At 44.2% G+C, this 24,878-nt stretch overlaps 1 protein-coding gene across 29 annotated transcripts in view; it reads right to left on the reverse strand.

Annotated features, from left to right (window-relative positions):
- The window catches only part of ARID1B (AT-rich interaction domain 1B), a 434,918-nt gene that overhangs the window by 127,157 nt on the left and 282,883 nt on the right, over nt 1–24,878 (reverse strand). For all 29 annotated transcript variants that reach the window (XR_014844179.1, XM_085022933.1, XM_085022923.1 and 26 more), the window contains one exon: nt 6,246–6,489. Coding sequence is in view for 28 of the 29 variants with exons in the window: in XM_085022933.1 (XP_084879059.1) it covers nt 6,246–6,489 (244 nt within the window). In the remaining variant the exon portion in view is untranslated. The remainder of the gene's footprint in view (nt 1–6,245; nt 6,490–24,878) is intronic.

The raw sequence follows: 24,878 nt of genomic DNA on the forward strand, positions 1-24,878 counted from the left end.
ATGCATGGACGAATTAGGCCTGGGGAAGGCCTACACAATGCATTCGACACCCAATGGTTTATTCTCCTTAAAGCAAGCTAAATACCTCTACACTATAACCCAGGAAGCAATGCCATGGGATCGCTTATTAGAAGGGATTACAAAATGTTTAACATCACACATTTCAGAATAACTGCATCCGACATTCGATCTGCTCTATTTAAATGTGTACATACATGCACACTACCAGTTAGAAGGATGGAGATATTTCATTTCAGTCTCTAAATATAAATCTATCAATATAAAGAGGAGGGAGAAATGACAGCATTAAGTAAAACCCAAGAAGATGTACCATGGCACCAGGGGAATGCATAACGTATACATTTCTGTTCTCAAATGCTTGTTTAGATTAAACAACCAGGCTGAATCCTTTCCCTTCTAACCAGAGCCAGCTGCAATGCTGGAGCCCCATAATGTGCAAACAAAGGGGGGAGAATCCATGTGGCTACTTACCACAGAAAATCTCCATCCTGCTTTTCAAAAGAATGCAGGAAGGAAAAGCCCCACTGAGTTAGGGATGTGCCAGGCTGATGTTGTGCCAGTGTATCACAGTAGTTGTTCCCATGACACTCACAATGTTTGCAAGGCAGCATGATAGGAGGGCAAATTTGCAGTGGGTGGAGAAACGGTTTAACAGGCAAGAAACAGATTCAGCCATTTGGGATGCTTTTCTGGGCTTTTGTTTATCTACCTCTGTGATACTTCTCATTAGCTGTCAATTTCATTTACCAGAGCAGAGACGGAGAAAAATGATTGCCTTTTTGCAACAAACCCTGGGAAAGCAACACCAGGCAGAATCCCCCACAACATTTTGGCTTTACCTCGGCCCAGATATCAGCCACACAGCAGCTGCACATTTTAACAATGACTTCGGGAGAGACAATGATGGAAAGAGCCAATCTGTGACACGCGGAGAGGCAGTAGCAAGCTAAGGGGGGAGGCACTGGGAGAGAAGTGAAGTCAGGAAAAACAAGTCAGTGCTGGCAATGAGAGGAAGGAAGCAGGAGAAAAGAAAGCAAAAGGCTGCAGACAGAAGAGTAAAGGGGATTCAAACAGACGTTCCCAAAGCAGCAGTGTGAGTATCGGGTCCTGAGTGAGAAACCATCCAATCACAACTGGACCTTTGTACGTCACTGGTACAGACTCAGAAGCAAATGAAGGTTGCTGTAAATCACCTCAGGACCTAATGCACAGATCAGCAAAATGTACCATAAGGACCAGAGATGGGAAAAGGAGGAGCCCAAGGGCTCATTTATTCTCTGAGGAAAGGAATCTGCATTGAGGTAAATAAAAAGCCTCAAGATAATCAACTTTGTGATCATTTCTAACGTATACTTTTATTATATATGACAAAGTCCACAAACATATTTTTTTAAATTTGTAAAGAGGAGCATATAGGCTACATGGAGAGAAAGAGAAGACCCCAATTTTTTTTCAATAGGAACCCGCGTGAGTTTTAACAAATCCCTGTAACACCATGACAAATTTTTGATGAGCATCTATCAAAAACGCATGTTTGAATGTCCCTGAGTTCAGCTGTGGGAACAGAATAGAGAAACAGGTGGTACCTGGACTGCAGCCAAAGAGGATGAGTAACAAGAGGTCCAGGACATGGGTGCTGAGAGCTCTGTGGCTCCCACATATGATTATGAGAGGGCGCCCCTTCCCCAAAGAGCAGCTGAAACTGTGCTGCCATTACTCACCCCCACCCCCGAGTCCCTGGTCCAGCGAGCAACCTGCTCAAGTGCAGGTGGCAGCCCTGACGAGGAGCATGGGGGAGGGGGGTACTGTTGTTGTATGCAAAAAGTGTGAGAAATAACCCCAGATTCTGAACTGCATCTGCTGTTTTTTTTTTTGTTTGTTTGACTTTTTTCCATTTCTTGGGCCGCTCCCGCGGCACATGGAGGTTCCCAGGCTAGGGGTCTAATCAGAGCCACAGCAATGTGGGATCCAAGCCGCGTCTGCAACCTACACCACAGCTCACAGCAACACCGGATCCTTAACCCACTGAGCAAGGCCAGGGGTCGAACCCGCAACCTCTTGGTTCCTAGTCAGATTCGTTAACCACTGCGCCACGACGGGATCTCCTACTGTTTTAAATTTTACGCTAGACTGCCTGCCTATCGCATCACAAAGAAATCGATTTGCCTACAATCTGGGTGCAGCAAGGGTTTGGACTCGTATCTTCTATTTCCTCTTAAACTTCTCAGACCCCGCCCTCCCAGAAGAGCAACAACGGACCTATCCTTTTTTTCAAATTAAGAGAAAAATGGACTCAACTCGTAAAAATACATTATGACTAGTTCTAGCAGAATAACCTCAGTAAACACATCATCAGTGGAAACTTTATATATGCGTTTTCTGAGTGGTACAAGAACACTACAGGATTAAGATTCAGAAGACTTGTCACCAGAACCACCTGTACTGTTCTGGACAGCAAAGACCATGGACAAGTCTCTACAGCTCAGTCTGAATAATAACAAACGGTCATCACAAAAATTAACAGGCACGGAAAGGTTACCACGTACCTGCTCTGTATTTATTAACCCATTTAATCTTTCCAGTAACCCTATGAGGTATGGTTATCATCTTTCCAGATGCAGAAACCGAGGCACAAGGAGGCTTAGAGGTTTGTCCAAGGTTACACAGCTACTAAGGGGCAATAAAATGAGGGGGTGGGATCAGAGGGTTATGAAGCGTCCATCCAGTTCAAATGTTATTTGTAATTCCACCTGGGAGAGAGGTGAATCAATGCCAAAACTGCTCACCAGATTTTCTAAGAGGTTATTCCTCTTCAAATAACATTAACATTAAAGAAATGTTCTATTTCCCCTGGTTTTCTTTTCGTTTGGTTGGTTTTGTTTTGTTTTTGCCTTTCTGTCCTTTTAGGGCCTCACCTGTGGCAAATGGAGGTTCCCAGGCTAGGGGTCTAATTGGAGCTATAGCTGCCAGCCTAAGCCACAGCCACAGCAATGCAGGAGCCAACCTGTGTCTGTGACCTACACCACAGCTCATGGCAATGCCGGATCCTTAACCCACTGAGCGAGGCCAGGGATTGAACCTGCGTCCTCATGGATGCCAGTCAGGTTCGTTAACTGCTGACCCATGACGGGAACTCCTACTTCCCATGTTTAATATGATTCTATTACTACATAGCTTCACACTTAGCAAAGACAGTTACTGATTTACTTGAATAACAGGCCTCTGAAAACAGGTGGAACCTGCTGTGTACTTTCTTACTTGCACTAAATTTCACTGGACAGTTTAATCAAGCATCATGTAGAGTAGCACAGACTGCCAGATGACAAAATGAAGTGTAGGCCGTGACCCTGGGCAGTTGCAATTTCTGACACAAGTTTAAAAAACAAACTATTAGATTTAAACATCATTTCCAAGAAAGCCGAAAGCTTTCTATTAAAAACTCACTTTGCCAAGAGGTTAGCAGAGAAAAGTCGGAATCAGGTCCTCCCCTGACGGTACTGTGAAGACAGACCTCACTGTGAAGGAGCTAATAAGTCGTCAGAATCATAATTCACTGACCACAACTACGTACTGGACTCTGAGACCAATCACATCTACCCCCTCCAGAGCACGTGATGCCATATATCCACATTGAGTTCCTGTGCTGGGTTACATGTGTTCTGTACAACATCAAAATCCAAACAGTGAAATGAGAAGTTTCAAAATCACCGTCTGGAATGATATGAAAATGACCCGATTAGGAACTACCTATGTCAGGAATTTTAAATGAAAGACTACACACCTTTATATCTCAGAAAAGTTTTCATTTAGGTTATTAAGAAAAATCCTCTCGATCCAACTCAGAAAGATAGAACGAGTTCTTTGACAGATACAGTATTTTATACAGCTTTCCAATGTTTAGGTAGGTGACATCACAAATACTATTTCAATACCAAAAACTGCCTAAGGAATTTGGGAACATTAAGTATTTATAGCTTTAACAATATTAAAAGCAGGTAAAACTAAGTTTTTATTATAATCATTATGAGGACAAAAATGTTTTTGAAAGAAAGGTAACCTTGAAAATGCTTTAAAGAAAATGTATTGGAGTTCCCACCGTGGCTCAGTGGTTAACGAATCTGACTAGGAACAATGAGGTTGTGGGTTCGATCCCTGGCCTTGCTCAGTGGGTTAAGGATCTGGCGTTGCCATGAGCTGTGGTGTAGGTTGTAGAAGCGGCTCGGATCCTGTGTTGCTATGGCTCTGGTGTAGGCTGGCGGCTAGAGCTCCGATTAGACCCCTAGCCTGGGAATCTCCATATGCCACAAGTGTGGCCCTAGAAAAAAGACAAAGACAAAAAACAGAAAGGTATTAAAATTGTAGGTAGATTCAAAATACAGATCTTAGGAACACAGCATTTAGTCAAAAAAGCTAACTGCAAGAGTTCCCGTTGTGGCGCAGTGGTTAACGAATCCGACTAGGAACCATGAGGTTGCGGGTTCGATCCCTGCCCTTGCTCAGTGGGTTAACCATCCGGCGTTGCTGTGAGCTGTGGTGTAGGTTACAGACTCGGCTCGGATCCCGCGTTGCTGTGGCTGTGGCATAGGTCTGTGGCTACGGCTCCGATTTGACCCCTAGCCTGGGAACCTCCATATGCCGCAGGAGCAGCCCAAGAAATAGCAAAAAAGACAAAAAAAAATAAAAAGCTAACTGCAGAAGACTACATATAGTATCATCGGGGTAACCGTATTTCTTGATTTGCCAGAATCTTCTGGGTTTACGCCTATTCTACTGCAATTACTAACAACAATGCTTACATGCTCAAGTGTCTCAGCTTGGTTGATAAATTATATAGTCGTTTTAATATGATACATTTCTATGAAGCTCAGAACTAAATAAAACTAATGATACATACTCTATGAATGTAACAGAATTCTTTAAAAACCCAAAATAACCCCCCCAAAATGATTTAAAACAGATTCAGAGAGTATTTGAGGCAGGGGGGTTTGAATGGATGATGTCTGACATAAGAAAGAAAGCTAGGAGTTCCCATGATGGTTCAGCGGTTAACGAATCTGAGTAGCATCCATGAGGATGCAGGTTCTCTGGCCTTGCTCGGTGGGTTAAGAATCCGGCGTTGCCGTGAACTAGTGGTGCAGTTCGCAGACACGGCTCAGATCCTGCGTGGCTGTGGCTGTGGTGTAGGCCGGTGGCTACAGCTCCAATTTGACTCCTAGCCTGGGAACCTCTATATGCTGCAAATGTGGCCCTAAAAAGACCAAAAAAAAAAAAAAAAAAAAAAAAAAGCGCTAGATGAGGATGAGGTAATTGACAAATAAACAAACCCAAGTACATAATAAAGGAAGCAAAGGATAGAGAAGTAATACCTACTTCAGTATCTTCAGCAGTAGACCACTGAAACAGCTGAAGGCAAGAGGTTAACCGGAACGTGAACTTTTTTTTGGTCTTTTTAGGGCAGTTCCCAAGGCATATGGAAGTTCCCAGGCTAGGGTCGAATCAGAGCTGTAGAGGTCGGCCTACACCACAGCCACAGCAACATGGAATCCAAGCTGCGTTTCCACCTACACCACAGCTCACAGCAACACTGGATCCTTAACCCACTGAGCGAGGCCGGGGATCAAAGCCCTGTCCTCACGGATACCAGTCGGGTTCATTAACCACTGAGCCGTGACGGGAACTCCTGGAATGTGAACTTCTCATGTCAAAATTAGAAAGTAAGAGTTGGTATCAATAACAAGACCTTGAATGTGTGCTGGCAAGTTAAGATACTGATTTTAAACACTGAAAACGTTTTAGAAAATAACTGCCATGGTGTAAATTAAATAGAACCCTAAAACTTAATGCTACTACAAGTCAACAATCTCACCTTAGTGGCACTTTATCAACCGAGGATCTTATTTCATAGAACCATTATGAAACATATGCTAAGAGAATAAACAATTTCTTAGCATAAGTTAAGGTAAATGTGCAAACCGAAAATATCAAAGTAATTGGTGATTTTAGTACTTGGGTGTTTATATTCCTTAGCTGAGTCTCTTTAGGAACTGGGTCTCTTGGATGCTTTGGTGATAATTCATAGTTATGCTCCTTATACATGGTCTCATCACTGGGTTTTTAAATAGCAAAAAAAAATAAAATAAAATAATAGTACATATGTTGCTGTTGATGAACACTGGGTCCGTATTTCCTACAGAATAAAATAATAATTACTGAGAAATGAATACCTGGAATACTTGCAGGAGAAATTGGGCCAGATCGTGACTGGTTGCTCCCGACAGGAGAGCCGACAGGAGAAGGCGATGGGCCCCCAGGGATGCTGGAGAGATGGGGAGATGCGTGTGGAGAGAAAGGCGACTGAGCTGGGTTGCTCTGATCCCCTTGGCTGCTCGTGGACCCGGATGCACTGACTGCAGAGCTCAGAGCTGCTTCCGTTCCCGTGGGGAGGTCGTCGATGGAGCCAGACAGGTCCTAAGAAAGTGAGAAACAGACATATATTTATAGAGTAACACGTATTTGGACCAACACCTGTGCAAAACACCTTTTGAAAATCGTAACAACGCCCTCTTCAGAGGCAAAGGTTTTCTAGATAATATCCAAGATGTAGAGCGTGGCCACTTGCTCGTAGAAGGCTTTAACAAGGTCTCATAAGTTGAACCGATGGGATCTGGTCTATCACCAAAAAGTGAGTCACGCTGGACTTCAGTTTCCTGCAAGTTCCCCTGTGGCACAGTGGGTTAAGGATCCTGCGTTGTCACTGCGGCAGCTCGGGTCACTGCTACAGCGCAGCTTCGTTCCCTAGACTGGAACTTTCACATGCCATGCGTGTGGCCAAAATAAACCAAGTTATTACAGTTTTCCTTTAAGCTGTCAGCACCTAGTCCAACAAATCTGTCAAAGAGTCACAGGAAAAGCACTTCAGGTGATGGACCATCTGAAAGGAATGCCTGATTTGTAAATGATCACTTCAGTAAACTGAAAACCACAGGCTTTGGCTCCTCCTATTTAGAAACCAGTGCTGGAGGACCGTCTGAATTTCTAACTCTGATCTTCTAATGTAGGAGCAGTCACAATTTTAAGCAAATCTTGTGTTGAGAAATTCTTACACTTTAGGTGACTGCAAATGTGTTGTTAGAATAAAAGCATAATGTGTGTATTTTATCTGATATTATGAAAATAAATCCCTTTGGAGTTACATTGGCAGAATAAGTCCCAAAGTTATAACTTAATTTTTGTAACAGTTTTAAGCAAAACAACAATCTTTAAGATCCTGTAATGTTATCATGATAACACCCTCTAAGGCTGTTATTAAAATCTCCATTTGATAGACACAGAAAACAAAGGTTAGAGAGTCAAAGTCATTGCTGCTCGTCATACCGCTGAGGACAGATGGCATCTGCTAAAGATGCTGAAGGGAGGAGGAGAGAAGAGAAAGGAGGAAACTGTCTCTGGCACCCTCGTCAGAGTGAGAGGACAGAGTCCCTCACACACAGAGTCCAGGGCCTCGAATGGGGCCCCCAGAAGCACGAGCTCAGCACATCAGCGCAGGCCTGCCTCGATGGCGGGGCTCCTAGATCGCTAGGTCTGCAAACCCAGGTGAGACGCGGGCGAGGCACTGAATGGGCCCTACAGTCTGAGCTGCAGGATGAAAGGTATTTGTTGTAATCATCTAGGACTAGATGCTGCAGAATGGGATCAGAAATACCAGGTTATGCTACAGTCTGCAAAGCATATTCAACCCTCATTGACATCTTCCACTCATGCAATTTTATTCATGTTTAATTTTACCTCACTGCTTACTACTGGGACTGCCGAAACTAGGGCTTTGAAAACCGGTGGAGGAAGACGCTTAGGATTTGAAGAACGAATCTAGACCAGGAAGTACAAAAGAGGCCAGGTAAAGCAGAGCTGTCAGAGCACTTCAGGGTACCCCAAAAGGTCACCCAGCAAACACAGGATTAGGATGCTAGCCTCCTGGAAGGTCTACCTGCTAACCATCTGCTATAGAATGAACTTCTCTTTTTTAACAGCAACATTGCCAATGATTAAAAATAAATATTCTAGGAGTTCCCATCGTGGCGCAGCAGAGATGAGTCAGACTAGGAACCATGAGGTTGTGGGTTCGATCCCTGGCCTCGCTCAGTGGGTTAAGGATCTGGCGCTGCCGTGAGCTGTGGTGTAGCTCGCAGATGCACCTGGGATCTGGCACTGCTGTGGCTCTGATGTAGGCTGGCAGCTACAGCTCCACTTAGACCCCTAGCCTGGGAACCTCCTATGCTATGGTGCGGCCCTAAAAAAAGACAAAAAAACAAAAAAGAAAAAAAAATTCTAAAGAATAGCTAATGAAAACCTTACAAAATTATGTTACAGAAAAACAAAATTTTCTCATGCTGAGAAGAGCAACATTTAGGTAAAATAGTGTAATCTTCAATGTCATATACCTGTGCTTATGAACAAGAGACGTAACAGTAGCAAGTGATTGGAAATATCCCCCCTAGAAAAACTATCACCAAAGCTCCACAATAAAATGGGGCAAACTGAATCACATTTTCAGAATTCGGAGAACAAAAATATAAATATTTCTACTCAAGGCACGTGAGAGGCATGATTTTGCACATATTCAGCTGGTAAAATATTCTATTCAACTTGATTACTGGGTCCAGCAATAGTTTGATTCAGACTTCGGACGGGAACACAGCTTTTGCGAAGCCAGGTAGAAACAGAGGAAGGTTATTAAGCAAGTAACATGCTACATCCAGTGTGGAAGGTATTCACACTTCAGTAATTAAGGCAATTACCTGAGCTCCTCCGAACAGAACTTAAGCTAATAGATGTGTACACAGGCACGCGGGCTTCGGTGCTGAAGGCTGGAAGGGACCACAGGACAGGACTCCATCCATCCACTCCTCCCACCTCAGGCTCAACAGGCCCGCCTCCCCTGGGCACAGTCTCAGGGCCAGGGTGGGAAGGGGCGGAAGGGTGGGTGGACCCCGGTAATTCTTCTGAGTAGCTACTACTACCCCAGGGCATCCCCTTCCTAACCTGACCTACGTAACCAATTCAACCAATTCCAATTCCGAAAGTGCACAGGGACACACCAAGGGCTCTTCAAAGCAGGGTGTGGCAAGCCGTGGCCCGAGGCCGAAAATCAGGCCTACCGATTTCGGCTCTGCCCACAAGCCAAACATTTTTAAATGACTGAAAAAATAAACAAAATGATTAATACTTTGTAATATACGAAAAATAGCTGGAATTCAAATTTCGGTGTCCATAACACCTCCCTGGAACACAGTCACACCCATTCCTTCTAAGTATTGTCTACGGCGGCTTTCGGGCTCCCAAGGAGACGGGCCCTCAAAGAGCAAAAAGAAGGACCACCTGGCCCTCACAGCCAAGGGTGCCCACCTGCGGTATAGGGTGCAGGGTGCAGGGTGTGGCCTCTAGCGCCTCGGCCTCTGCCCTGGGGAAACAGAGGAGGGCAGGTCTCAGCTGACAGGCGCCGTCACCCAGGGGTCAGGAATTTCACAAGCCTCACCAAGAACAGGGGCTGACTCCACAGTGACACCCGCCTGGAAAACACGGAGTGGGAGGGAGACAGATAAAATTCTCCTCTCTCTGAAAGTAACAGACTAACCCAGGGAGTCCCTGTAAGGAGGCGTGGCGAGTCTGTGATGGGTGCACATCCTAACACCCAACGCGCGTGTATCATTCAGAAACACAGTCCCTCACCTAACAATCCGTTGGGAGGAAAAAGGCTTTTCATGCTTTCTTTAAAGAAAAGAAAATTGGAAGATAATCAGATATGAAATCTTTATCTCCTGTTATATATAATATAATATGGAATTAGAAAAGACAACCTAGATTCAATTTTTTAAAAAATCATTGTTTGATGTTAAATAATTTTATGCAAATCTTTCTTCATAAAAAACCAAATTGTTACTTCGAAAATTTCTAAATTCTCTGCACGACCTATAAATTCCTTCCCTGTCCTCCCTTAAAATTCCACGTTATGGTTGAAAAAGTGACATGGATGAGTGTTAAGAGAGCTTCATTCAAGCTGCAAAGGCACAAAAAACATTTCTGTTATTCAACAAGCTGATCAAAGAAATATCAAGAGAAAAATATAAAAACAGTGGCTTTTCTTCGTGTTCACATGTCATCAGAATTTCAGTGCTGACTACGCCTCAGTGTAACAGAAGAGTAATAAAAAGATATAATTTCTATATTACTGTTATACACACACGTAACTTTTATATGTAAATTATAGAGAAACATTCCCGCCCTGCAGATACTTAGGGTAACCATATGTACAGCTATCTTAAAACACGTTAATAAAAGAAGTTCAACAGTGGTTTAAACATTCAGCCTAGTTAACAAAGAAGCTCTGTAACAAATACCCCTCTAGAGGACAATTTAGTCAGCAGGGCACCAACTCTATTCTTCTTTTATAAGTACTATCAGATCTGTGATGCCTGTAAAGAACAGAGAGACCTTACTGCATCTCATTCTAACCAAGGCACCTTCAAGCTACAGTGCTTCCATTTATCTTGCTGGAAAGCTGGCAGCTAAGGTAATTGCAGGGAGGACTCTTTTAAGGGTCTGGAGTCCCCCTGCCCCAAAGCATTCCTTACATTTTGACTCTGTTGATGGAGTGGTGGGGAAGGCAGTGACTTCATGGGCTCCTGCATAGTAAATTCAGTATTTTGCCACGACAATGCGATTTGGTAAAATCTCGCTCTCAAGTTGGGTTTTCAATATCTGACATCACTCAGAATACTAGATACCTTCGAGCACACCCAAAATAATGTAACTCCTACTATCGGCAGTTAGTTTACTTTTTAGAAAAATCAATGCCTTAAGAAAGAAAAAAAAAAAAAAGCTTGTTTTCCTTTAAAATTTAATTTAAATGAAAGATTCTGGCAAAGACTTTCCCTCTGTAACCATCACCCTTCCACCCTCTGCCCCTGTAAAATTTTCATTCTAAACCAAGTGACAGGTACAAGGGATTTCACTGTGCTCAGGATGGAATGTCAGTGGGGAACAATAACAATCCCATCAGACTCTGACAAGAGAAACCCTTATGAATTAACATAGAGCACAAATATGTTCCTGATCCAATACGATGGGACGGGGGTGGGGGACAGTGACCGGGGAAAGTACACAACAGGCACGAGGGAGCACAGGAGGAGTCTTAGCGACCTACAAACATACACAATAGACACACAACATTCAGTATAAATACTCCCTCCTGTCTACAAATTGCACATGATCCTCCCTAAAAATATTTCATATTCATATATTATGACTTAACTACATCTTGAGACATCTTTGCTTTTGATGGTACTCAATTTAGTTTACTAAAGGAAAAATTCAATCAATGCTAGTGATGTCTTAGGGTCTTGAACTGGGAATAAGTTAGAAAATTTTACTCCCTTGTTTAATTAAATAAGTGGGGTTTAAAAAAGCAAATCAACTCCAAAATACTCTCAGCTATGGTTCTCAATACAATTAGTTGATGGTATTAGATCAGTCACTGATAGAGAACCACAAAGCATCACACACACCGGGCATCTCTCGCTCAGAGGAGCCCCAAGAGAGCGTGAGGATAAACACCGAATTAGAAACAGAGAAGATATTTCAATCAATGAGCCCAGTTCAGGTCTCTTGTTTAAGGATTTTAATAGGATACAGTTAATGATTTCTTACTGGGTGGTTCCCATGGGTCTGAAGCACAGGTTAAAATGCCAGCTTGATGGTTTTTCAAAAAGGCTCTCAGTCATCTTCAAAAATAGAAATGGTGTCTCTTTGCCTTTTCAGAAATAGTGAATATGAAATCCAGCCGTGCAGTTTTTCTTTTCCTCTCTCCAATGAGACCCTAACTTTCTTAAGGGCAGCGACTCCTCGTGCTAGGTGTGGTGCTAAAGGGAGGAGGATCCGACTGGTCGCTGGAGAATGTCACTGCATTTCTAAGTGCTATAGTAAAATACAGCTGCAAACACCACACAAAGTAAGCCAGCACATGCCAGCCTTCTAAATATTTACCATAGATGCTCTACTGAGAACGACTGAGGTCGCTATTAAAATTTAGCAATGAATTCTCACTCTGTTTCCAATTAACATCCTGGAGGCCAGGCATCCAGCCTCATTAGATGCCTAGCTCTATGGAAACACGCTGCAAAATCCCATCATGCCCTCGCCAACCCTATTTGGAACTATCATTTTGGACATGTGATACAAACACACCTTAAAGTTGATATTGAATTGAGCCAATAATTTGATTTACATCTGTGCACAAAAGGGAAAAAAACCTCATAGTGACTCTAACTTGCTGATGTCTGTAGGCTGCTTCTCAGCACCAACTTGAGTAATAGTGCATTTCGAGACACCCACCAAAGTCCCTGCTGCTTTCATTTGTCTAGACAGCAAATGAGCTAAAGCTTAGACTTCCTGTCTAAAGGAATTAAAAAAAAAAAAAAAGCACAGGCACAGAAAGACGGAATCCCTAAAGAAAAATCCTTCCAAGCACTAATTTTTGGGCCTGCAAACCATCTTCTTATAAAATTAAATATATCTTACTTTCTACTTAAACATGTCCAAATAACAAATATCTGTTTCTTTGTTACATGTGAATATATACATACATAAATAATTAGTAGCCTAGTATGTATGAGGTCAACTGGGGAAAATTGGATATTGATTTTAAAATAGTCACGAGCTCAACAAATGACACACCCATATCCAAAGCCAGGGATAACACACAGGAAAATTAATGAGTCAGATTTCATTTTAAGAGAGGTGGCCAAGAACCACTTTTTGGGGAAATGACTTTCACCTGATTCATTTGCAGTCTCCCAAGCAAAGATTCCACTATGGGCAATTCTCATTTTAAAGGGACATTTATAGGATAATTAGCTAAAATGATACTTTACGAAAGCAGGATTCAGAGTTAAACATAGTATCATAAGCAAACATTTTTAGACTGGCTGTACTTCCTTTGATTTAAAAAAAGTCAGCACCTAAAATAAAAGCTGGCCTCAAAGGTCCTTGGGTAAAACCCGCTGATGAGAAATGTGCTGCCATATTCTAAGCTGAGAAGTGGTAAAACAGTATGTGTGAAACACGCATCATGCAAGGGCCTTTTCCCCACCGCACAGGTCTTGGGGGATCCTGGATCATTCTCAGTCTCTGAACTCTGCCGAGGAGGTCTCTGCTCTTGCCCTCTTCACAGCAGTCTGGAGACATTACACAGATTAGGAACACCAGCAAACAGACCCTTTACGCTGCATGGGAAGTCTTGACCTCACAGACAACGTGGTAAGGAGATTTCCTATACAGTTATCTTCTGGTTGTACGGCCTTTGGGATCAGCTTTCCTCTGGAGACGACATTGCCCTTCCTGGTTACAATCCCAGGACAACCCTCCCGGGTGAAAATGATGACGCGCACGATGATTTAAGGACTTTTAGTGATAACAACTGGGACCAGCAGGCTCAGCAGCAGAGACGGTACATTTTCCACACGAGGAGACGCACCATCCTGCTAGCTCCAGGCCAGCGCTCCTAGGGGTCGAAAGGTTTTTTAACTGACTTCATTGTCCAACACGGCCAAGACCCTTCCTGACCTCAAGTCCAGGCCCCAGTTGGTACCAAAGACACTTAAGACTCATGTGTGAATAACTGTTGGCCCTTTGTTTTCTAAGCGTAATGGCATCTTTTTTTTTTTTTTTTCTTAAGGGCTGAACCTGCAGCATACGGAGGTTTCCAAGCCAGGGGTCGAATCAGGGCTGCAGTCCCTGGCCTACATCACAGTAACACCAGTTCCACGCCGGGTCTGTGACCTACACCACAGCCCACAGCAATGCCAGACCCTGACCCTCTGAGCAAGGGCAGAGATCGAACCTGCGTCCCCATGGATGCTAGTCAGATTTGCTTTCGCTGCACCACGATGGGAACTCCTAAGAGTAAGGGCATCTTAAAGACTACACTTATTCATACAAATGACAGACTCCGGATGAAATTAAAGGTGCATAATAAAGTAAGAAGACTGAATGCTCTGGGGAGAGGTATTTGTCTGCGGCCTCCCCATAGGCAAGCACACCCTCTCTAAGGTTTGCAGATGGGCGGGGGCGGGGGCGGAGGAAGGAGGGGAAGGTAGGTAGAAGATAGTTTTACGCGGGGATGATATTTTACATTTAAGTTGGCCTGAGAACAGGAGATCTTGTACACTTAAATGTCACTGTAAATTCAAATAAAAAGCAGACATTCTGTGATGGAGGGAGAATTAACAAGCGGTGTGGAATAAAGAAAGGTATGTCTTCAGGCAGTGCACACTGGCCCAATGTAGTCTGGACACGGGTCCAGAGCAGGAGTGAATGTGTGCCCTGTGGACACGTGGAGGAAATGAGGGGGCCGGAGGAGCAAAGAGAGAGGGGATGAGGGTGAGGAGATGAGGGGGCCGGAGGAGCACAGAGAGAGGGGATGAGGGGGCCGGAGGAGCAAAGAGAGAGGGGATGAGGGTGAGGAGATGAGGGGGCCGGAGGAGCAGAGAGAGGGGATGAGGGTGAGGAGATGAGGGGGCCGGAGGAGCAGAGAGAGGGGATGAGGGTGAGGAGATGAGGGGGCCGGAGGAGCAGAGAGAGAGGGGATGAGGGTGAGGAGATGAGGGGGCCGGAGGAGCAAAGAGAGAGGGGATGAGGGTGAGGAGATGAGGGGGCCGGAGGAGCAGAGAGAGGGGATGAGGGTGAGGAGATGAGGGGGCCGGAGGAGCAGAGAGAGAGGGGATGAGGGTGAGGAGATGAGGGGGCCGGAGGAGCAGAGAGAGGGGATGAGGGTGAGGAGATGAGGGGGCCGGAGGAGCAGAGAGAGAGGGGATGAGGGTGAGGAGATGAGGGGGCCGGAGGAGCAAAGAGAGAGGGGATGAGGGTGAGGAGATGAGGGGGCCGGAGGAGCAGAGAGAGGGGATGAGGGTGAGGAGATGAGGGGGCCGGAGGAGCAGAGAGAGAGGGGATGAGGGTGAGGAGATGAGGGGGCCGGAGGAGCAGAGAGAGAGGGGATGAGGGTGAGGAGATGAGGGGGCCGGAGGAGCAGAGAGAGAGGGGATGAGGGTGAGGAGATGAGGGGGCGGGAGGAGCAGAGAGAGAGGGGATGAGGGTGAGGAGATGAGGGGGCCGGAGGAGCAAAGAGAGAGGGGATGAGGGTGAGGAGATGAGGGGGCCGGAGGAGCAGAGAGAGGGGATGAGGGTGAGGAGATGAGGGGGCCGGAGGAGCAAAGAGAGAGGGGATGAGGGTGAGGAGATGAGGGGGCCGGAGGAGCACAGAGAGAGGGGATGAGGGTGAGGAGATGAGGGGGCCGGAGGAGCAGAGAGAGGGGATGAGGGTGAGGAGATGAGGGGGCCGGAGGAGCAGAGAGAGAGGGGATGAGGGTGAGGAGATGAGGGGGCCGGAGGAGCAGAGAGAGGGGATGAGGGTGAGGAGATGAGGGGGCCGGAGGAGCAGAGAGAGAGGGGATGAGGGTGAGGAGATGAGGGGGCCGGAGGAGCAAAGAGAGAGGGGATGAGGGTGAGGAGATGAGGGGGCCGGAGGAGCAGAGAGAGGGGATGAGGGTGAGGAGATGAGGGGACCGGAGGAGCAGAGAGAGAGGGGATGAGGGTGAGGAGATGAGGGGGCCGGAGGAGCAGAGAGAGAGGGGATGAGGGTGAGGAGATGAGGGGGCCGGAGGAGCAGAGAGAGAGGGGATGAGGGTGAGGAGATGAGGGGGCGGGAGGAGCAGAGAGAGAGGGGATGAGGGTGAGGAGATGAGGGGGCCGGAGGAGCAAAGAGAGAGGGGATGAGGGTGAGGAGATGAGGGGGCGGGAGGAGCAGAGAGAGAGAGGATGAGGGTGAGGAGATGAGGGGGCCGGAGGAGCACAGAGGGGGGATGAGGGTGAGGAGATGAGGGGGCTGGAGGAGCAGAGAGAGAGAGGGGATGAGGGTGAGAGATGAGGGGGCCGGAGGAGCACAGAGGGGGGATGAGGGTGAGGAGATGAGGGGGCCGGAGGAGCACAGAGGGGGGATGAGGGTGAGGAGATGAGGGGGCCGGAGGAGCACAGAGGGGGGATGAGGGTGAGGAGATGAGGGGGCCGGAGGAGCAGAGAGAGGATGAAGCTGAAGAGGCTGCCCTGGGCAGCCAGGAATGACCTCATATGTCTAAGGACTACGTGTTTACAGTTTTAGGAACTAGGGAGCCAACAGAGTAAAAGGTGAGTTTTCATGTCATCGAACAAGGATAAAAATGCAGTGGGGTGCCAACTGAGAAATTGTTAACTATTTTCAAGCCAAAAAATCTGAAACAACCCTCATGTTTTCAAATGTTTATGAACAAAGAATGCTTTAACTGTGATTAAAATTACAGGTACCCTTACCATTCAAAAGTAAATGTGCAAAATATTTTCTACATCTGTTTCAGCACTATATAAAATTTAACAAGGAAGTGAACAGAAACAACACACAGTGCCTAAATAACTATAGTCCAGGTCAAATATTGGTGTGCTTTCTAAATGCAGTAATTTGAGCCTACAGTCATCCTATCATTTCAGTTACATGTACAAATCAGTGGATGAAAAGGGTATAGATAGACTTTACCCTTAAAATAGCACAACAGTGTCTAAAAACTAATTATGAGTAACATAATTTAACAGATTATATCCTTTAACTATATATTCTATTCCAAAACCGGTGACAGAGACATTTCGCTACAAAGGAGGAAAACGGGCTCGTGACAAGCTGGGGCAGGCATGTGGGCCGACGGGTTGGTGCTTCTCAGATATCAGTGCCACCCCGGGTATGAAGCTGTAAGTAAGAGTGACCCATGTGCTCTGAAAGCAAATTGACAAACCAACAAGATCTGTAAATATGTAAGATTTAGAGTATGTCTACTGATACGAGGTTTTATTGCTGAAAGCGTATCATAAATCTTTATAACAGAAAAGCAATCAACACCACCTTTTGCATCTCTCATGGTAAAAGAACCCCCCCAAAACACCTATTGTTTACCTCTGAAGTCCAATGCTTAGCACAGAGAAATTCTGAAAATAAAACTTAAAAACAAAAAGGCATGAGCCCTCAGGAGACACGTATTTCTTCAGTATATAGCAATGAAATACTTAAAAATAGTGGGATGTATAGAAACTGCAAATAAATTAGCAACTTAATAAAACAAAAAGAGAAAAAACGCATCTCACCGAGGGTACTGCGTCTCCCGGGCATAGCGGTGAGTTTCATTTGCAGCACAACACGAAGCCCTAGTTATCCTGACATCTTCCGCCGTCACGTGCGCCACATGAACATACATACATTTGTTCTATATCCTTTGCTGAATTCTTTAAACCTTTTGTTTTAAAATACCTTTAGACTTACTCACCAGGGGCAAAGACAGCACTGAATGTTCCTTCTACTCCGTCTCCCTGCTTGATCACACGCTACAGAGTAGCCATGGCACATTTATCAAAACTATGGTCTGGACATCAGTACAATACCATTAATGAAACTACAGATTCTCCATTAATGGAAACTCATTTGTATTTTTCCAGCCTTTCCAGTAATGCCCTTCTTCTGTTCCAGGACCCAACCAATGATGCAAGTCACGTTTATTCACCTGGTCTCCTTCGTTTCCTCCGACCTGGGACAGTTTCTCAAATCTTTCCTTATTTTTCACAACCGCAACACATCTGAAGAGCACTCCTGAGGTATTTCGTAGACTGTCCTTCAATCTGTGCCTGTTTACCGTTTTCTCACGGTTAGGCTGGGGTTACAGAATGTGCGGGAGAATACCACAGAATGAAAACATGCCTCACACAGCATCCTATCCGGCATGTTGTCAGCAACTTGATTTAGCCCCGGGGACATCAACTTGGATAACCTGGGTAAGGCGCTGTGTGCCAGGTCTCTCCACTGTCTACTTACTTTTTTCCCCTGTATTTTTTTAAATTGTTATTTCCCCAACACAACTTTTTTCCTACTGTACAGCATGGTGACCCAGTTACACACACATGTATACATTCTTTTTTCTCCCATGACCATGCTCCGTCATAAGTGATTAGACATAGTTCTCAGTGCTCCACACAGCAGGATCTCATTGCTAATCTACTCCAAAAGTGATAGTTTGCATCCATTAACCCCAAGCCTTTGACCCCTTTAATATGCTGTTCATAAGAAGGGAGTCATTGAGCCCAGCCACCCCCAAGGGAGGGGAATTAGGCCCTATCTTCTGGAGGTGGCACATCAAAGAATTTGTGGATGTATGTTAAAATCACACAATAATTAGTAATATTTAGGGACATATATTTGGAAATATGCATGCATCTGTTTTACCCTCAAGTTCTGCCTGCTAATTATAGTATTTATCAGTGGGTCTTGTCTGCTGCAGCCTTACTCTGCTGTTCTTCTTCTTCTTTTTTTTTCCTTGCTTTTTAGGGCCGCACTTGTGGCATATGGAAGTTCCCAGGCTAAGGGTAGAATCATTGGAGCTGCAGCTGCCAGCCTCCACCACAGCCACGGCAACGCCAGATCTCCATTCATTTTTACATGGTCAAGACAGCTGTTTCTAATACACATTATATATATAGTATGTGTATGTATATACACACACACATATATGTATTTTTTGGTGCAACTTAAGTTCCTTTATGATGCTTAGGTGACACTCTTATTATTAATGACAGTGATCTTTCCGATTGAGATTTCATGATCATAAAACACTAGAGAGAGGAAAATACATACTTTATGCTTTTCCAGACACAATTAGAGGGAATATAACCTAATATAACTGCTTCAGACAGCTACCTGTAAGCATCTTGTAAAGTTGAAGATGCGTTTATCTTATGACCCAGAATGTCCACTCCTAGGTTTATATTCTGGCCCATGTACGGAATGAAATATATACAAGCATAGAAGCACTGTTTCAGTACAAAATAGTGTACAAAAAAAATGGAGACAATCTAATTTTTGAGCAACATAAAATCAAGAGACATCTTCAGAAAATGGGATGCTATAAAGCAACGAAAATAATGAGCTAAAATTAAAAATGTTAATACGAATCGCACAAACAAGACTGATAGAAAACAACCCAAAACCTCAGCGTAGTGATATGGACCTAATATGAGAGAGAAGCTACAGAAGAGAGAGGTGGACTGCAGGCCTGTAGTGGAAACGCATGGAGTCTGGAGCAGGGCGGTGAGCAGAGAGCCTAAGAGACACGAGTGGGGAGGAGTCCTGCCTGTGGATTAGAGGGAGCGCTTGTTGACCTGAAATGAAAGGTTCACAGACATTTGAAAACGCGAGGGTTCTTTATTTGCGGGGGGGGAGGGGGGGTGCTTTAGAATGTCTAGCATCTCTCATTTGGCACCCACCGTATTTTTCTCCTCCTTTGGTAACACGCCAGGTCGCCTTTTCGACCTCTGTTGGATGCCTAGCTCCTAAAACTGTGAGCCCCTACTCCTTGCGAAAGACACAGCCTCTTCAGCCGCATCTCCCTCTGCTCTTCCCGCCTCCCTGATCTCCTCATCCTTCCCTAAGTGGATCCACGGGGACTGGTTTTCCGACTTCTAAGTTCTTTAGGAAAAAAAAGCAGAGAATCCAGAAATGTCTTCACATGATTAGCCTGACTAGTTACAGATGGAAACGTTCCATGAAGGCTATTTTCATATTTAAAAATGAAATTCAACACACATAGTACTTCTCCACCCCAAGTCAAACTTAAAAACATGGCATTTTTCTCATTTTCAGTTATGATTCACAGACTCACTCAGATAAGAGGTTGTTTTCAGCTTCGCACAGGGGCAGCTGCACACTCAACACCTCAAATGCCAGTGCTCAGGGGTAATTTGGGTTTCTGGGCCAGGGATTGAACCCATGCCACAGAAGCAACCAGAGCCACTGAAATGACAATGTCAGACCCTGAACCCGCTGAGCCACAAGAGAACTCAAGGGCAATTTTACATCATAAACCTTCCTAAGAGCATGTAACCACTTTATACTGCATGACTTCAGAACCACTTCTTGCAAGGAGGTGGTCACAAGCCTCTTCCGTGTTTCAGGCAGAAACTTCTAAACCCAACAGTGATGATGACGATGACAGTAATACTGAGGGCTGAGTTAAGCAGTGAAGTCCAGCCTTTTCCACACTCAACCGTACTACCTCCCGACAGAGCCGTCTGTGTGCCAGGCCATGGTCTTACTGTGCCTCACAACTACTGCTAATTATCTCGTTGCCTGGAACATCTTCCCGGCCCACAAGTAAAGAGTTTCCTCTGATGGCCACTTCAGTCCACTCCAAGTGGCCTCGAAGACAGCATAAACGACTTAAGATACAGAACTCTGGAAGGCAGAAGGGTAAAATTCACATTCCCTTTGCCTTCTAAGACCCTTGAAAAGGGAGACACCCAAATAACCTGATTCACAAGCCTATCACATTCCTTAATTCCTCTGACGTCGCAGTAAACCAGAAGTCTAGAAACAAAACTGGACTTAAACGCTTCACCAATCTGAAAATCCCTGGAAAAGACTGAAGCCTCCTTCTGAATCTCTCTCACTCATCTTACTCTTCTCCTCTAATAACCTGCTCTTAAAGCGCCAGATGTTAGTTTCTTTTTGAGTGTCTTCATTGTATCACCACAGTGTTCTTTGTTTATTGGGAGTGGGGGGTTACAAGGAATCTGGGCTCTGGAACCGCAGAGCTGATCCCCACCACAGCCCCTCTCTCACTGACTCGAAAGGCTCTGGGCAACGACTGAGCCCATCAGCCTCCACGTCTCATCTGTGTGCAGTGTGGACAACAGAAGTAATGACCTCACGGCGTTGGTGGGAGAGTTAATAAAACACTAAGCATGAAGCCTGGCGCCAGATAAGTGCCCATTAAATATTTACTGTAATGTAGGTATACAGTAATAGTGGAGCAGTTAAAAGCATAAATTCTAGAGTAAGAGCAGCCTGAAATCAAGTCCTGGCTCCATCACTTCTTCACCTAATCTTGAGCAAGTTACTTAGCCTCACAGAGCCTCAGATCCACCGTCTAAAACAGGGGGGAAATGTTAATAATGCAGTGATGAGGATTACATGTAACTATGAAAAGTAAGGAGTAAGCAGGTAGTAAATGTTCAGGGAGCATTTGCTATGTGTGTAATGCACACATGTTACCATACATACATCTCAGATACATAATTTGGTTTTTTTAAACCCTGTTTACATGTAAAACACATTTTGAATACAGAATAACGAATTTACAAATGACTTCTAGAAAAGTACCTCACGTATAAGATGGATGAATAACCAGTAGTGGCATGAATGCATCCTTCCATGCTTCAACAAATATTTCAGATAATTACGTGTTAGGAAAACAGTATACGATTAATTGTTAACATAACTAAGTAAATAATAGCCTTTGGCATTTCTATAAAATGCACAGTCACCTATGGTAAACACTGCACATCAAAGACAGCACTGTCAGCCCAGGTTGTGAAAAATCTACTCTATCGCTTCTTACTGGTATGAATTAGGGAAATGAATTAACATCCCCAAACCCTGGTTTCTTCACCTATAAAACAGATCTCTGACTCAGAGAGGCTAAAAGAACTAAATGAGTTTAATAAAGAATACAGTTAATAAATATTAGCCATCATGATTTTGATTTTTATTATGTCTTGCAACACGGTATTCAGATAAACTTAAAACAATTTTTTGGTTCATATCCAGAAAACCAGATGTTAAAATGGAAAAAAACTAGAAACCACCTAAGTATCAATTTACTAAGTGACCTATTTAAAAATAAATAATTATTAGACATATATATCTTAATTGAGAGGTCCTGCCATGGCTCAGCAGTAACCAACCTGACTAGTATCCATGAGGATGTGGGTTTGATCCCTGGCCTTGCTCAGTGGGTTAAGGATCTGGTGTTGCCATGAGCTGCGGTGTAGGTCACAGATGTGGCCTGGATCCTGCATTGCTGTGGCTGTGGTGTAGGCTGGCAGTTGTAGCTCTGATTTGACCCCTAGCCTGGGAACCTCCATATGCCACAGGTGTGGCTCTAAAAAGAGCCCCTCCCGCCCCCGCAAAAGGAAACAGTTGGCAAGTAGCTGCATTAAATCACATTAGTATTTTCAGAATAGATGTTAAAACTTAATGCAAAAGTATATGATAATGAAATAAAAAGACAATGTTGGAAAAACAAAAATTATGCAGAGTTTACACATTTTATCGGGGTAAGATACTTTAATTTTCCTCACTGTCTTCAGCAGCAAGTCTGTTGGTACATATGTGAGTAAGATGGCTGAGAAAAACTAAACATCAGATTTTAGGTAAATTGAACAAAGCAGAAATATAAATACTGATTTTAATCGTATAACCTTATGATACAGCAGGCCCCAGCCTGACAACCCACCCTCTAAAACTGATGAACACGCAACACATACAGACACAGGTGCTTCTGGTTAAATGGGTCCCGCAGAGCTGGTTCTCCACAGAAGTTGGCGCCTGAGAACCCAAGGAGTCTCAGAAGAGGCAAACGTCATGTGCATATCACTTTTTTTTTTTTTTTTTTGCTTTTTAGGGCAGCACCCAAGGCATGTGGAGGTTCCCAGGCTAGAGGTCGAATCGGAGCTACAGCTGCTGGCCTACACCACAGCCACAGCCGGATCCAATGTGGGATCCAATGCCACGTCTGTGACCTACACCACAGCTCATGGCAACAATGTATCCGTGACCCACAGAGCGAGGCCAGGGATCAAACTCACATCCTCATGGACACTAGTCTGATTTGCCTCTGCTGTGCCATGACAGGAACGCCCTGCATATGAATATTTTAAACAGAATCTAAGAGAAATTGTAGACGTGTCACCACTGGCGGCACTGAAGAAATAGGACGAGGTAACAGGAAGCACTGAACACTACGCTCAGGTTTCTCAGTCTCGTGTGCCCTAAACGACACCATTCGGAACACTGCCCTCTAAGGTCTCGTTTTAAGAGTTACATGTTCAGGAATTCCCGTTGTGGCGCAGTGGTTAACGAATCCGACCAGGAACCATGAGGTGGCAGGTTTGATCCCTGGCCTTGCTCAGGGGGTTAAGGATCCGGCATTGCCGTGAGCTGTGGTGTAGGTTGCAGACACGGCTCGGATCCCACGTTGCTGTGGCTCTGGTGTAGGCCAGTGGCTGCAGCTCCGATTAGACCCCTAGCCTGGGAACCTCCATGTGCCACGGGAGCACCCCTAGAAATGGCAAAAAGATTAAAAAAAAAAAAAAAGTTACAAGTTCCAAATTATCAATTTTCACTCACTTCCAAAGAAAACGACAATTTTAAACACAATTCTCTTTGTGAATTGATGCTTTTAAGTTTCCCTTTTCATTTGGAAACTGTAAAAGAAAATGAGCGAGAGCAAACGGGGTCTGAAAGGCTAGAAATGGAGTTGAAATAATAACCCAAGTATCATAAAATTATAGCCAGAGGTAAATTTGCTCCACGGAGCCCCGGTTAACTTTGAGAATGAGTAAGCGCATGTGACTGTTTCGGAGTGCCGTAACGGCCCACGGGGTGTGGAATGTGATATGACTTTTGATGGCTTGTCCCTGTGTCACATATACCCGTCTCTTCCTGCCTTTCTGTATAGTTTTCTTCTGTGTTCTCCTCAACTCTGCTAAGAAGATAAGACATCGTATTAAAGAAAAAATGGATTACGGCTCTGAGAATAAAAGCAATATATTTTTTTAAAGCATGTCTATAAAGATTGGTGAAAACTACTTATAAATTAAATAAAAGAGGACTGAAGGAAAAATGTAAAACTACAACAAGCATAGCAATCTGTTCTGAGCTGAGCAAGTGCCAGTTTGTGGGCCTCAGGGCTCGGTAGGATTTCTCTGTACAGTGCCAAACTCCAACAATATTGTTATGGTTAGAAAGGAATTTCTCACAAGAGCTAACAAAGGCAGAAGGTCATAAATAAACCCAGCAGGATTGCCTTGTCAGTTCTCATTAGTAGCGCTGCAGGCACTTGCTTTTCTATGGGCTTCTTACAGGTTCATTTAAGTGTAAGAGTTCCTCCTCGAAAATTCAGATCCTCATAAATAAAACGGTTCTTAGTCTAGCAAAGAAAAATACTTGAGAAGTAAGTAAGAAAAGAAGTAAGCAAGTAAATAAAGATAGAAGGATGGAAGCATGCCAATGACAGAGCTTATTTAGCCCGGCATTTCCGAGGACCGGAGCACCTCAACTCCTAGCTTTCGCACCCCAGCAGTGACCAACAGGAGGCTCTGCCTTCTCACCGCAGTAACAGTCTGCAGAATTCTATCCGGGCAGGAAATGAGGCTGAGCTCCTAAGCTGATGCTGACATGTGTTAGAAACTGAGGAAAGCACAGCTGTGAGATCATTACTGCAATTATGAAGTGACATTCAGTGTCAACTTTATTTTACTGAAGATTTTTAACTAGTAACAGAAAGGGAGGTACTAGTCTAATGATAGAGATGTTGATTTTTAGCAATTAAAAAATAGGAACGTATTATTGGGTTTTTAATGGACATTAGCTTTTGCATACGGCAAATCTTCATCTTAAGAGCTTTTATCAATGCCTCTTAAGAGAAGATTTAGTTTCGTAATATTTTTTAAATGAGATGCAAATCTCAATTCTTTAATTTCATGTCCTTGTATTCTAAGAAGAGCTGAGAACATCAAACTTCCAATTACCCCAATACACATATTAATTCCAAGGAGAAAAATATGATAAACTTGATTTCATTCACTAGTAACTCAAAACAAATTTTCTTCAGCAACCAAACAATAAAATATACTTCATTGTGTCATCTATTTTCCTTAAAAGGAAAAACAAAATGTTTTGA

The sequence above is a fragment of the Sus scrofa genome, chromosome 1, assembly GCF_054392235.1.
Source record: "Sus scrofa isolate SSC_HxYL_T2T_F1_AM1 chromosome 1, Sscrofa_HxYL_maternal_Yorkshire_Landrace_v2.0, whole genome shotgun sequence".
NCBI classification, from domain to species: Eukaryota; Metazoa; Chordata; class Mammalia; order Artiodactyla; family Suidae; genus Sus; species Sus scrofa.